This window comes from Hyperoodon ampullatus, assembly GCF_949752795.1.
Source record: "Hyperoodon ampullatus genome assembly, chromosome: 3".
NCBI lineage: Eukaryota > Metazoa > Chordata > Mammalia > Artiodactyla > Ziphiidae > Hyperoodon > Hyperoodon ampullatus.
The window spans coordinates 104200996-104216161 of record NC_136916.1 but is presented as its reverse complement, the minus strand read 5'-3'; the positions used below and the strand labels follow the sequence as shown (position 1 = coordinate 104216161).

At 42.1% G+C, this 15166-nt stretch overlaps 1 protein-coding gene across 1 annotated transcript; it reads right to left on the bottom strand.

Annotated features, from left to right (window-relative positions):
• Positions 1–2368: 2368 nt before the first annotated feature.
• Positions 2369–2836, bottom strand: RNASE6 (ribonuclease A family member 6; the record flags this gene model as incomplete). Its single annotated transcript, XM_079699148.1, has 1 exon — positions 2369–2836. The coding sequence occupies one exon, from the start codon at positions 2834–2836 to the stop codon at positions 2369–2371; it is 468 nt and encodes a 155-aa protein (XP_079555274.1).
• Positions 2837–15166: the final 12330 nt, after the last annotated feature.

Below are 15166 nucleotides of genomic sequence, written 5' to 3'. Positions count from 1 at the left end.
ATGCACGTGGAATCTAGTTCCCTGACCAGGGATTGAACCCAGGCCGCCTGCATTGGGAGAGCAAAGTCCTAGCCACTGCGCCACCAGGGAAGTCCTTACATTGTTTAATTTTTGAAAAGTAATTCATCACGTTAAAAATGAAATTAGCCCATGAGAGAAGGCAAGGGAAGGACTTTATAAAATCCATCAAGGGACTTCCCTGGCAGTCCAGTGGTTAAGACTCTGTGTTTCCAATGCAGGGGGTAAGTGTTTGATCAGGGAACTAAGATCCCACATGCTGTGTGGTGTGGTCAAAATAAGTAAATAAATAAAATAAAATCCATCAAGAAGTGTGAAGAGGGACTTCCCTGGTGGTGCAGTGGTTAAGAATCTGGCTGCCAAGGCAGGGACATGGGTTTGACCCCTGGTCCGGGAAGATCCCACATACTGCAGAACAACTAAGCCAGTGTGCCACAACTACTGAGCCTGGGCTCTATAGCCTGTGAACCACAACTACTGAAGCCCACTCGCCTAGAGCCCGTTCTCCGCAACAAGAGAAGCCACTGAAATGAGAAGCCGGCACACTGCAACGAAGAGTAGCCCCCATCACTGCAACTAAAAAAAAAAAAAAAAAAATGTGTGAAGAGCTCCAGAAGAATTCCCCTTCTCATGAGCGTATGCTTCCCCCTTTCTGTGAGGCTGTTTGGCCTTGCTTTTGCCACCCCATATGTGGGCTTTCCTCTGTAGGCTTGCCTCATACATGGACATCACGTTTTCTGTTTCTATTAGCCCTGTCTAGATAGTATGGCATCTTCAGAAAAAACCAAAAAAGCCAAACAGAAAAACACAAACGGAAAAGAAAGATAAGAATAATAAAAGAGAGAAAAAGGAAAAAAATAAAAAAGAAAAACACAAACCGTTATAAATTAAAAAGGTGACTTAAAGAATATTCACAGTATTGAATTTATCAATGAAACAGTTCTCGATTGTATACTTTTTTACCCCAATGGAGCTAGTTAAAGCATCCATCTAAGGCAGTAAGTAAAGCAGTAAGAGGGGCATAATATTTTAGTGGCTCCACATCCTCTAGTCAATATAAATTTTTTAAAAAGTACAGTGTCCTCTGACCTGATACTCAAATTCTATTTCCACACCCTGTGAGTAAGAGATATGTATTGAATTGTCTACTTATCTCATTTTCCCTGGGAACTTTGGCATCTCTAAGCCAGGGCTAATCCTCCTGGCACCAGGCTTGGCCCCAGGATGCCATTCTAAACATGGACCCTGACGCTCCTCAGGGCTTCCTGTGTCTCTTGAGTCTCATATCTTTGTAGCGCTCCCATATGTACATATGTAACTAAAATTGTTTTTTTCCTGTTGATCTATCTTTTTATTACAGGGGTGTCTCAGCCAAAAACCTAGAAGGGTTTATGAAAAATTATTTTTCCTCCCCTACACATAGGACCTAAATTCTTAATCCCAGTCCTTCGATCTCTAAATCAGATACCTCTTCCAAAGCCCCAATGTTTCTGTGATATTTCACTATTTGAGTAGGGCAAGAATGTTTTTAGTGTCCCAGTACTTTTTTTTTTTTAACCCCCTTGATCTATGCTTTCTCTTTGTCCATTCCAATAGATAATGGGAGAATTGACTCTAAGGCTACAGTGGATTATTATCCCTACTACTATTTATATTTAAAACTATCTGATTAATTATAGAGGCAAATAGTTAAGATCTAGGATGCTTCAGTTACCAGCGTTAGAATCTGTGAAAATACCATCAACATTGAGTATCAGTGCCACCTCCAAACAACCATAGACAATGGTTTCAAGGGAAATATGTAAAGCCATGAGCAGAGTTTGAAGGGATGGAGAACTTTCTTGCTCCAAAGTCCCAGAGACACAGGGGTGAGGGAGTGTCAGAGGCCCCAGGTTGCCAAATAACTTCAAAGGTTGCCTAGGGCCAAAATCGTTCTCCTTGGAATGCTGGCAAATGCAGGCCTAGATAGCTCCAGGCTGGCAATGATGTGAAAGGGATCACACTTCCAAACACACTTATACACACACTCGTTAGAATGCAGCAGAACATGGTTTTATTTCTGTGAACACAATACAACAAAAGTTGGCCGAAGTTCTAAGGCTGAAAATATGGAGGCCTGGACCCTTCTTTACCCTCTCCCCTACTATCTTCCTTCAAAACCTAGAGCTCCAAAGCAGAAAAGAATCCTACATATTTTTTGTCCCAACTCTGGTCTATCCTCATCACTCTAATTTTTCCAATACCCTCCTTTTTCCTTCTATGGGAACCAGGAAAATCAACAAAAGAAAAGAAAAATCAGAAGAGGTCGTAAGATAATTTGTGCCAGGTGAGAGGGAAAATGATGGAAACTTTAAACAATCTTGTCTAAGTGTACAGGAACCAAATGATAGGGAGGGTCGCTCTTCTGAGGGGGGTCACAGGCGACAATGAAGAGCTTGTATTGGGTGTCATCTCGGTAGCGGCAATCAGGATACTTCCCGGCAGTGAAATTGCACTGAGTCAGGTTAACAGGCTTTGGACTCTGGTGGCAGTTGTGCAGCCCATTCTTACAGACGATGTGGGGCAAATCACAGACAGCAGCCACGTCCTGGAAGGAGTTGTGCAGAAAGGTGTTTTGAGGCTTACAGTGCCGGGTATAATTATTGACACCCCTCATTGCCTTGTTGCACTGGAGAAGCCTTGGCTGTATATGCTGAATTTCAAACCATTGAGCCTTGGTGAGATGCTTAGGCAAAGCACAAAGTGGACACACTGACCACCATAGCCCCAGCAGCAATAGGAGGAGAGGAAAGCATCCCTGAAGACCTGGCCCCAACATTTCTGTGTCAGGAGAGAGAAAATAACGGTAGTAGTAAAAACAGTAAGAGCAAAATTATCACTCATAACCATTTAGATTTTTATTCTGCCTTTTAAGATTTCGTAGCTCTTTTTTGTTTGTTTGTTTTTAACCATCTTCTTTTTCACTTGAGTCTCACAATTCTAAAGAAACTAAAGCCCAGTGAGGAGGAATTTGAGGTAAGACGATCTTTTCTCTGACTGGTAGATCTCGTTCTTCTCTTTGTCCTGCACTCATGTGTTTGATGGTCCCCATGTCAGAAACCTTGTCTCTTCCCTCCTGAAATATTTACCCTCCATCTATTTGACCTGGATCTCCCAGCCATCTTCACTGGCCACTCTCCCCAGCCCTGGGGGCTTCTGCTCTTACCAGGTCTCCACGCTGGGGCTCCCGCTGAGAACAGCAGCAGTAGTTAGTCCCAAGCTCAGAGGCTTTTGTCTGTTGTTCTTCTCCCAGGTGTGCAAGGCTGCCTGTGTGTGGAAGGGGAAGGGTTCTGAACCCTGGGAAAGAGAAGACTAGGGCTTGGAAGATGAACTTCCTGTTGACAGTGTGGATGAGACTCTTAGGCTTTCAAACTTGCCGTTTAATTAGTATCAATAACACTGTAAATGCAGGGAGAGTAAGCTTACTTAAAGAAACAGTGAGACTCAAAACACAGTTTTGAGGAACTGATCACTTCCTGATATGAGTTGGTGCTTCCTTCCTGATTTGAAGCTTCAGTTTTTTGAAGTTTTACGGTTTCATTTCCTTAGGAGAAAATATACATGAAAATCTGATATAATAACTGCCATGTACTTGGTATGTGAGCTTCAACCATAGACTTGAATGAATTATTCCTCTATGTGTATGTTTATTGGGCCAGATACTGGGCTACTCTGATTTGGGAGCTTGTGATCTAATGAAAGAGACAGTCAGGTAAATGGACCAATGCACAATATATTAACAAATATAAATAGCACTTACAGCTGTGATCAAGGAAACTACAGGTAACTGTGTGGATACAGTAGAGAGGAGGTATTTTTGGAGGGCACAACACCGGCACTGAGTTTTGAAGATTAATTAGAAATTAGGTGAAGAAGATGGTAAGGGCAGCCCAAAGAGGAAACTGTGTGAAGAGACCCATACATATGAAGGAGAAAGGCACATTTAGGGTATTTGCCTCTTAAATCTGTTCTTGCTTTTCCATTGGTGCTGCAATATCCTTATTCAGAACCTTATTGTCTCATAGAGGACTCACATAAAAGTTTCCTACATGGACTCCCTGCCTCTAGGCTCTTTTCCTTCCAATCCATTCTACATATTAATACTTCCAGATTAGTATCTCTTGAGCATAAATATAACAGAGAAACACTCTTGCCCAGTACTTTTAATGGCTCCAATAATCTTTAGGATAAAAATGATTTCTGTTTAGAGCAAAATTGCAAGATACAAGGTTAATATACAAAAATTGCTTTCTTATATACCAGCAATGAACAATTGGAATTTGAAATTTAAAAAAAAACAACTAACATTTATATTAACACCAAAGAAAAATGAAATACTTAGGTATAAATCTAATAAAATATGTACAAGATCAATATTAGGAAAACTATAAAACTCTGATGAAATAAATCAAAAGAAGATCTAAATAAATGGAGAGATATTCCAGGTTCATGCTGAAGGAAATCAGAATATGTAACCCCCAAAAATGGCTCTTTGACATAAAAATTATTTTGCACTGAAGGCAATTAAGAATCATGAAGTGCAGAAAAAGCTCCCCCCTTTTTGTCCAGAGCCAGAAAATAAATTCTCTTTTTACTGGTGATAGACCTTCAACCTCCCAGAGAGGACACCAGAGGAATCTGCAAAAGAATCTTGAAACTAACCCTTATCTCTCTAGTTACTTCTCCGCCACTTACTAACCATAGACCAAACCCCTTTGTCTTGCCAATTCTTTACAAATATCTTGTTTCTTGGGCTAAAAGGTATAAAAGCTTCCTGCTCTTTTCACTTACTTGGATTTTTCATTCTCTTGTGAATGCTCCCATGTATATGTAAATATTTAATAAAATTTGTATGATTTTCTCCTATTGATCTGTCTTTGTCAGTTGAATTTTCAGACCCAGCCAGAGACCCTAAGAGTGCTGAGGAAAACTTTCTTCCCATACAATGACATTATGCACTTGTCAAAACGTATACAACATGAAGAACGAATCCTAGTGTAAATTGTGGACTTTATTAATACTGGTTCATCAAATATAACAAAAGTACCACAGTAAAATAAGGTGTTAATAATAAGAAAATTGTGAACAGTGTGGTTAGGAGAGGAGGGAGGGAAGAGAGGCATATGGGAACTCTTCGTACTTTCTACTCAATTTTTCTGTAAATCTAAAATTGCTCTGAACAAATAAGTCCATCACTTGAAGAAAAAAAATTTTAAGATGTCTGTTCACAACATTGTAAAGCAACAATACTCCAATAAAAATTAATAAAAAAAGAGTTAAAAAAAAAAGTCTGTTTGCCTAGTGCTCATATATCTTATTCCACATCCTATGTATTAGAACAGTCCTCCTTCTCTCTGCAGTTGCACAACTTGATTGTACACCAAACCCACTACAAAGCAAGACAATACCGAGTTACCCATGTCCTTAAGTAGGGGTCTCCTAACCCTGGCCTCACATCAGAATTGCCTATGAAAAGTTTTAAAATGCCAAGATCCTAGGCCTACTGAATCAGAATCTTGGGGATGGACGTCTTTGCATATCTATATTTGATTAACTCCACAGTGATTCTGTTACCCATTCTTTGTAGAGAACCATTTTTCTTGACTGACATTGATTTTCACCCAATGTCCAAGTTCTTAAGACTGGTCTTAAGCTTGATTCCTGAGATAAAGTCCTCCTGAGTCCTACTTCCTCCTCAAGGGATATACATAACAACATATCTTTGAATTCTTCTACAGGAACTAAGGCCCCCACCCAGGTGGAGGATGGTAACTTCAAGCTGAGCACGAGTTCTGGAGCACCACCCAGTTGCCTCACCACCAACCAATCAGAAGAAAGTCCCACACCCTGCAGCCCTCACCCTAAATTTTGCCTTTAAAAACTCCTCCCTGAAAACCATCAGAGATTTCAAGTCTTTTGAGCATGAGTCACCCCTTTCTCCTTGCTTGGCCCTGCAATAAACCTTTCTCTGCTCCAAACTTTGATGTTTCAGGTTGTTTGACATCACAGTGTATCAGGCACAACAACTTGGGTTTGACAACATGCTGGGCTAAAGAAAGTGAGTATTTCCTGTAGGATAGGCACCTAGTATGCATGGCAGCTCCCCAAATTTGGAAAGCATGATGAGGATCACAAAGGTTGCAGATAGAGTTTATCCTTTAGGTTTATTTTGTTTGCAAGCAATACAAATTTGAGCTAATTTGAGAGGGAAATTTTTAAGTGGTAGTGAAACTGCACAACCCAGGTTGGGACTTGAACCCACTGTCTTTTTTTTTTTTTTTTTTTAATTTATTTATTTTGGCTGCCCTGGGTCTTAGTTGTGGCATGTAGGATCTTTGTCATGGCATGCGGACTCTTAGTTGCAGCATGCATGGAGGATCTAGGTCCTCGACCAGGGATTGAATCCGGGCCCCCTGCATTGGGAACACAGATGGGGTCTTTCCCACTGGACCACAAGGGAAGTCCCATGAACCCACTGTCTTTTAATTGAGATCACACACTTGGTCTCAGGACTTAATGAAGCTCAGGTTCTTTATGACTCAAGGCAGAAAGAATTCAGTGAGAAAAAAAGAGATAGGTAAGAAGTGGATTTATTTAGAGAGATACACATTCCATAGACAGAACGTGGTCTGTCTAAAAAGGCGAGAACAGCCTTGGGAGAAACACACTCCACAGACAGAGTGTGGGTCATCTCAGAAGAGGGCAAGAGGCCCCAAAATATGGGGTGGTTAGTTTTTATGGGTTGGGAAATTTCACAGGCTAATGAGTGGGAGGATTATGCCAACCATTTTGGAGAAGAGGTGGAGATTTCTAGGAACTGGGCCACCACCCACTTTTTTTTTTTTTGCTGTACGCGGGCCTCTCACTGTTGTGGTCTCTCCCGTTGCGGAGCACAGGCTCCGGACACGCAGGCTCAGTGGCCATGGCTCAGTGGCCATGGCTCACAGGCTTAGCTCTCCGCGGCATGTGAGATCTTCCTGGAGCGGGGCACAAACCCGTGTCCCCTGCATCGGCAGGCAGACTCTCAACCACTGCGCCACCAGGGAAGCCCCCACCACCCACTTTTTGACCTTTTATGGTTAGCCTTGGAACTGTCATGGCACCTGTAGGTGTGTCATTTAGATGCTAATGTATTACAGTGAGTGTATAATGAGGCTCAAGGTCCACTGGAAGTCAAATCTTCCACTCTCTTGGATCTAGTTGGTTCTAACCAGTTTATGTCATATCCTCAAGGACTATGTCATTCTTTTACAGGTTGTGCCCTGTCCGCTTCCCTCCTGTTTCAGTAGTAGTGGGAATAGGGTGGGGATTTATTGGAAGAATCTGGGAGAGATTACAATATGAAAAAATATAGCAGAAGGATCAGTCTTTGGAAATAGCTGGAACCCAAGAAGCTTGGGTGAGCTGCAGAGCAGTGCCAAATGGGCATGAATCCACTTCAAATTTTTAAAAAATCCTTGCATCACTACTTGAGATTTAGCCTCTGAGGACAGTGTAGAGAATGAAAAAAATACCTTTGCTTTTTTCCTTCTCAGTTCTCAGCTAGGGCCTCTATAACAAAAGACAGATTAACAAGAGAAAAACAAACAGAAGTTTATTAGTATGAATATACCACATATACATGGGAGAAGCTCAGGGATGAGTAACTCAAGGAGGTGGCTAGAACTTGGGTTTACTTTCCATCTTCAGCTAAAACAAAGAAGGAAGAGTGTGGAAGAGGCAAATTATGGGAAGGTGACCAGGAAAAGTACAGTAAACAAGGGTAGGGTTTGTTATGCAGATTTAAGTCTGTGGCTTCTCCATTGATGAGAGTTTCTTGTGATTTAGAGTCATCTATTTCTTCCTGTACAGAGAGGGAAACGCCCTTACAAATGGAGATTTCCTCGGTAATTGTAAATTTCCCTTACATAAGGGTAATTTATACTCTGTTTTCAAAGTTTCTCCTTTATCTACTGTTTCTCAAAATAATCCTATGTCAAAGAGGTACATTCTGGTCTCCTATAAGAGAGAGTCCAGTTAGCCTACCTTGGGTCTCATTACTATTGTTTGGCTCAGTAGAGGAGATTGGGAACCTTACAGGACAGCCCCACCAATGTGCACACAAAAAGGGGAAAGATAGTTCCTTAAGGGAAATGAATATGCATCTTTCCAAACAAGGGAAGTGGATGTGAGAAAGTCTAAGCAAAAACACAAGGCTATTATTCTATGTAGACCTGAAACAAATAGACTGCCAGATGTTTCTCCAGTAAAGATAGGTTTATTCAGGATCAGCAGAGAATTGTAATTTGGGGTCTGCAACCATGGCAAGCCATGTGCAAGTCCCTGCACAGCACGGGAAAGAGACTGCTTTAACAGAGAGGAGAAGAAAGTTGGGAGGGCTATAGTAAACAAAGAGTGCATGGCTTTTCATTGGCTGAGTCCTTGCCAGGAAAGAAGACAACTCTTTCTTCTTCCAGCTGGGCTCAGCTATGGTCACAGGGTGTGAGAGCTCCTCCTTCTGGTCTTCCAACTCTATTTAATTAAGGTTTCTGTTTATTAATTTTTTATAACGAATTGTGCTTAAATTCATTTTCCTCCTATACTGTTTTGAACCATCATCTTATAATCTTTTAATAAAAGCAATTTTTTAAATGTTTTAATTTATTTATTTTCGGTTGCATTGGGTCTTCGTTGCTGCGTGCAGCTTTCTCTAGTTGCAGCAAGCAGGGGCTACTCTTTGTTGTGGTGCACAGGTTTCTCATTGTGGTGGCTTCTCTTGGTGTGGAGCACGAGCTCTAGGTGCGTGGGCGTCAGTAGTTGTGGCACATGGGCTAAGTAGTTGTAGCTCGCGGGCTCTAGAGGGCAGGCTCAGTAGTTGTGGCATATGGGCTTAGCTGCTCCACGGCATGTAGGGATCTTCCCGGAGCAGGGCTTGAACCTGTGTCCCCTGAATTGGCAGGCGGATTCTTAACCACTGCGCCACCAGGGAAGTCCCTTAAAGCAAATCTTAAAAAAGAGTTTTTAAAATAAGGTATTTGTGAAAACTTACTGTAGGAGAGCTGAAGAGATAACCCTAAAATACGACTCTAGGAGACCAGAATATGCCAGTACATTTTGAAGCAGCATTTATCAAGTGAGAAAAACAATCAGTATTTTCCACATGTAAAATGATTGTTGATGAAGAACTATTACCCCAAAACTGAGTTTGTCTCAATGGATGTGGAGCCAAAAGATACAACCAAGCCAAAGATCAGGAGAAGGAAGGGTTTATTATTACTTGCAGCAGGTAAGGAGAACACTGGGAATCTTTCCCAAAGCAGTCTCCTTGGAACAGCAAAACTGGGGAAGTTTTAAGCTAAGGGTATATGCATATTCATGAAGGGGTTTGAGCAGAGGAGAATTCAGCATAGAACTGGGGAAAGGTTGACAGAGTCCAAGCTTTAGCTGACTGAAGTCAGGAAGGTCAACAGCATCATTCTGTCCTCCACCTGGGTGGGGACCTTAGTTCCTACAGAATTCAAAGACTTTATCAGATTGTAATGTATGTCCCTTGAGGAGGAACTAAGATTCTGTTTTATTGCTGAGCTACTGTTTCTTGACTGCTTTTCCTTTGTTCCTGCATTCCCTTACTTCCCTGACGATCTTGTGGCCAGGCTTAGACCACAAAATGGCTTAGGCTAAAATGGCTTCTCTTATGTCAAGAAAACCCTTCCTGGTTCTCTTTCTCCAGGGACCCCCTACCCTATCTGCTTACAGAACTGCTGTTTAACACTAATCTCTTGTGAGTTTGGTTGGTATAGGTCATCATCTCCCAGGTATCTGCTCATTCCCAAGTACACTGAAAAATGGCAAAGCTGAGGAGCTATGCTTGGAGCACGATGACCAATCTAGGTTCACTGGCTACTCGTTGAGGCCCGAGCTCCAGGAAGGTGTTGTTGGGGAAGAATTTTTTTCCTTTTTTCCCTTCTAGGATATTTGGCTCGTCTCATAATTCAATGATATAAGACAAACTGACAGGAGAAAACAAACAAAAGTTTAATAACACGTATAATACATGGAGGAGACCCAGGTAAACTGAGTAACTTGCCAAAATGGCTGAGGCCATCACCGTAAATATCATCTTCGGCTAAAGACAAAAGGAGATGTTGGGGAGGGAAATCTATGGGAGAGGACCAGGAAAACACAGGAAACAAGGATAACGTTGTTTTTCAGACTTATCATTGTCTTGTCCACCACTAAGAGTTTCTAGAGAATGAGTCCCACCCCCACCCCCGCTTCCTGGTACAGCAGGAAGACACCTACAAATGGAGATTTCTCTTTTACCTGTAAATGTCTCTTACAAAAGAGTGACTTCTATTTGGTTTTCAGAGCTCCTCTCATATCTGCTGATTCTTAAAAAATAACCAGGCTAAAATAATCCTTATGCCAAAGAGACATATTTTAGGGTGGAAAATTCTGCTCCCTTATAGTGTGCAGCTTAATTTAAAGTGTCATCTAATTTAAAATGTTTATACCCTGGTCTTTTTTCTAACTGTTGCAAGGCTTGAGTCATTCAGTGATGCAGGAGGCTGAAGAACACAGGGTCCTTTAATGTTCAGTATTACTCCTTCGCATACCTGCCCCAGGCAAAATTATACGAAGCGAACATTTCTCTTACTCTGTATCTCTATCTCTCATTTAGCAAACAGAATTTCTGTGGACCTTACTTACTTGTGTCTTCAACATTTCCTTCTCCAATCTACTTCCTCTTTCCTCCAACAAAATGCAAGTCTTAAGCCCCACTCTTTTTTTTAATTTTTGGCTGCGTTGGGTCTTCGTTGCTGTGCTCAAGCTTTCTCTAGTTGTGGCGGCGAGCGGGGGCTACTCTTCGTTGCAGTGCGCGGGCTTCTCATTGCGGTGGCTTCTCTTGTTGCGGAGCACGGGCTCTAGGTGCATGGGCTTCAGTAGTTGCAGCTCCCGGGCTCAGTAGTTGTGGCGTGCAGACCCTAGAGGGCACGGGCTTCAGTAGTTGTGGCTCATGGGCTTAGTGGCTCTGCGGCATGTGAGATCTTCCTGGACCAGGAATCGAACCCGTGTGCCCTGCATTGGCAGGCAGATTCTTAACCACTGTGCCCAGGGAAGTCCCTAAGCCCCACTCTTGAAGAGAGTTTCATTTTAAAGTCCTCTAGCCCTACCCTATATCTCTGCCAAGTGAAAATGGTTTTTATCAGATAAACTCATTTGTGCTCATATCTTCTACTTAATGTATTATTCATCAGGAAACATACATACTACCGTAACTCATCTAAAATGCAACAGCCTCCTTACAGACATTCTTAAAGAAATCCAGGGAGAGGAGACAATTGATGGGCACTCATCATGTTTGTTTTGTCAAAGTCAAAATTAAAATACCAAGTCAAAGGATGAGAAAGGAAGAAAATCAGTGTTGACAACACCTGCTATGTGCCAGGAACATGCTACATATTTTGTATCTAATCAGCTCTGGCCACACCCACCAATCTGAGTGGGTATGGGAACTCAGCATGTCCCCACAATCAATGCCTAGGTCACAAATTTTCCCCAGCTTAGCACATAAACAGTTATACTTTCATCATACACACAAGTCTATTACACACATTAGACACACACATATAATACACTTTAAACCTACATACAGCACAAATCACATTCAAGCATAAGCTATATAACTCACAGTTATAACACCTCTGCTAATCACACGACACATAAATAAATTTCACACATTGGAATGATAAAATTTATTTAGGGGTGGGAAGATCATTCCACTTGCAAAGTTATAATAAGAGTCAATATCAGGAAAATTCCTGGGTTAGTCAAAAAGAGATTCCATATGAGCTGAACCTTTTCAAAAATGTAGAATAAATCAGGTAAATAAGGACAGAAGGGTATTCCAGGCAGAGAAACAACATAGGCAAAGTTACGATAGTAAGAAACCACGTGAAACATAACTCTCAGTAGTTGGAAAACATTGGCAAATAAATGCAAGGGCTCTTGATGCAGGGAGGGGCCACCACTTGGGAAGTACTGAACGCTAAAACCCGTGGGTGTGGGTCAGCTTTCTAGTTGCTGATATCCTCTAACAACTGCATGTCCACTATGCCATCAGCAAACCCGTTCATGCCACAATGGAATTCAATGTAGCTGTAGCTCTTGTAATCTTTGTAGCTGTTTTTGCTATTCTCCTGGTAGCATTTGAGTGTTTTGAAGGGTATGGGGCTCATATATATACATTTCTGTAGTGATTTCTCCAGTTCCTGATGCATATATGCTCAATTTTGTACCATACGGTATAGACGAAGATGTGATAGTTCTTGTCTTTTGAAACACCTCTTTCCCTCATCAGATCACTGCATTTGTACTTGCTGAATTCCCAGTTTGTGCTAGGGTGGTGCCGTTTCACGAATTCCCTCCAGGAAATGTTCTGGCTGTGTACAAGGAGCCCACATAGAGGGAACAATAGGGCCAAGAGAGGGCCTAGGACCTTTAGAGAGGATGCCATCTCAGTCACCAGGGCCACATCTGGGTGTACAGAGAAGAGAGAGGAAACACTGCTGAGCTCTACCTTAAAATTCCTTTCTCTGACAACGTAGGCCCTTCAACAAAATTTTATCATTTGATTCCCAGGCTAGAAGGTGATAACTCTCATTAGATAATAAAGTTTATAAGAACTGGAAATATGCTACAGCCTGAGTGAGATAAGCACAAAGTTGTAAAAAACTGATGAAGTTTATTTTGAGAATTCCAAGTACGTCCTGTCTGCCCTCTCTTCCACCTGAACTAAGGAACCAATCACCCTCTAGCTAGATGTTTTGCAGTCCAGATCAATTCTTTTTTTTTTTTTAATATTTATTTATTTATTTTGGCTGCGCCGGGTCTTAGTTGCTGCATGCGGGATCTTTTAGTTGCAGCATGCGGACTTCTTAGTTGCAGCACGCGGACTTCTTAGTTGCAGCATGCGGACATCTTAGTTGCAGCATGCATGTGGGATATAGTTCCCCGACCAGGGGTCAAACCCGAGCCCCCTACATTGGGAGCTCAGAGTCCTACCCACTGGACCACCAGGGAGTCCCCAAATCAATTCTCAAAAGAGCATGTGTCCTAAAGAAAATGGTATTTTAAGCTCTATGTCTGTGAGGTGGAAAGTGTTGTTGCCTTTTAAGGGGATACAGAAGATGAATAGAGACTTGGGAGATATTTTTGAAGCAGGAAGGCTTTGGTTCCTTGAAATCTGAGGCTGCAACTACGCTGACTCTGCAAGATGGTGCTTACCAGGATCTTGACTTCTTTATAACACTTCCCCGAAGCCTGTGTGAAACATGTTATCACTTGTGACTACCCACAACTTTTCTCAGAGGCCATTTCCCTAATTATCATCATTATAAATGATCTTGATTTATTGTTAAGAATGTCATCATAAAGGAACTCCAGTTTTGAAATATTGTTCTAATCAATCAAGTACCAAAATTGAAACTGCCCTCACAAGAGCCACTCTGGTCAAAATTAGAGCAGAGAGTTGCTTGAAAAAGTCTTCCCTTTAAACTAGCTCTCTGTCGTCATTTACCATGAGGAGTATACCTGGCCCTGTGGAATTTCTAACCTGATTCTCAACTCTCTGAATGTGATGTCCTCAGATGGGCTTAATAATAACTCCCTCACAAACCTGTAAGAGGCTAATGAGATACGTGTACTGAGAGCATATCTGAGAATGTCAAGTACTCCATCAAACAGAGCACGAGGGGTAGGCACGTTCTCATTTGTGGCACCCTACCCCTGGCTCAAAAGCCTAGATAGGATGAAGAGAAGACCAGGATTCAAGCTGCTTCAATGTCCAGTTGGCCCTCTGTACCTATTTGTTCTGCACCCAGGAATTCAACCAACCACACCATGGATTAAAAATAGTCCCCTCCCCGAAAAAAATCCAGAAAGTTCTAAAAAGTAAAACTTGAATTTGCTGTGTGCTGGCAACTATTTGCATAGCATTTACATTGTATTTACAGCTATTTACATAAAATTTACATTGTATTAGGTATTAAAAGTAATGTAGAGATGATTAAAGTATATAGGAGCATGTGCGTATGTTAGATGCAAATACTACGTACGCCATTTTATATAAGGGACTTGAGCAAGCTTGGATTTTGGTATCCTGGGCATGGGGGGGTCCTGGACCAATTCCCCCGCCATGGATACCAAGGGACAATGGTATTATGCTCAGGAAGATTGGGGAGGAAGTGGAGAGGAAGTGGGGAGGGGTGGAAGAGTGGAGAGAGGCTCCAAGAACTGTATCAGTGAGGTTAACGCTGAGTTGAATCCAGGTCTTTGGTTCTTACAAGTTGGGTCACTGTCTATTCTTAATTCCACCATCTAGAAGTCCAATCAAGCCCCTTCCAGTGTTCCTGGGCCTTTCCCTCTAAGCATCCTCAGCACCAACCCTTCCAAACGTAACTCACCCTATTTAGATCCAACACTCCTGTCACTGTTTGTATTAGGGATAAGTTTATGGATCTGAAGGGCAGAGAGTCTGTGTCTTTCCCCTTTTCTTAGAACCAGGAAGTCTGCAGCAGTGAAGGAAGGAAGGAATAGCAGTGGGAGGTACGGTGTTCCAACTGATTGGCAGTGGGGTGGGGGTGAGGGACAGCCTCACTAAGAGAACCAGTTCCTATAGCTTCTCATCTAGAATACTTGGGCTCACTGTGAGAATAGCCTGGAGCAAAGGTGTCAAACACCAAAGACTGACTTGTGGGCATAAAGGAATTACAAGGCCTTGGGTAACACCAGAGAGGGGTTATCTAGAGTTATCAGGAGACAACCAGAGATCTGGCTCCTAAACTCATTTCCCAACAAACTTCTAGGGGAAATTCCCTGGATGGCTGTGTTCCATGGGAACTTCAGTGAGGAAAACCACATCTGGAGTTGTAAACTGTGGGACTTACATTGAGAGGTGAAAAGTATCTTGTCAAAGGCACAGTTTGCGGATAAAGTGAGATCCTTGAATGTGCTTTCTATCAACATATTTCTTCAAGGGCTGTTCCTAGCTAAGCCTCCTTGGTTGAATTTCTCACTGGGCCACCTTGTTATCAGAATGCCATAAAGGGTAGCAGAATATGCCACCCCA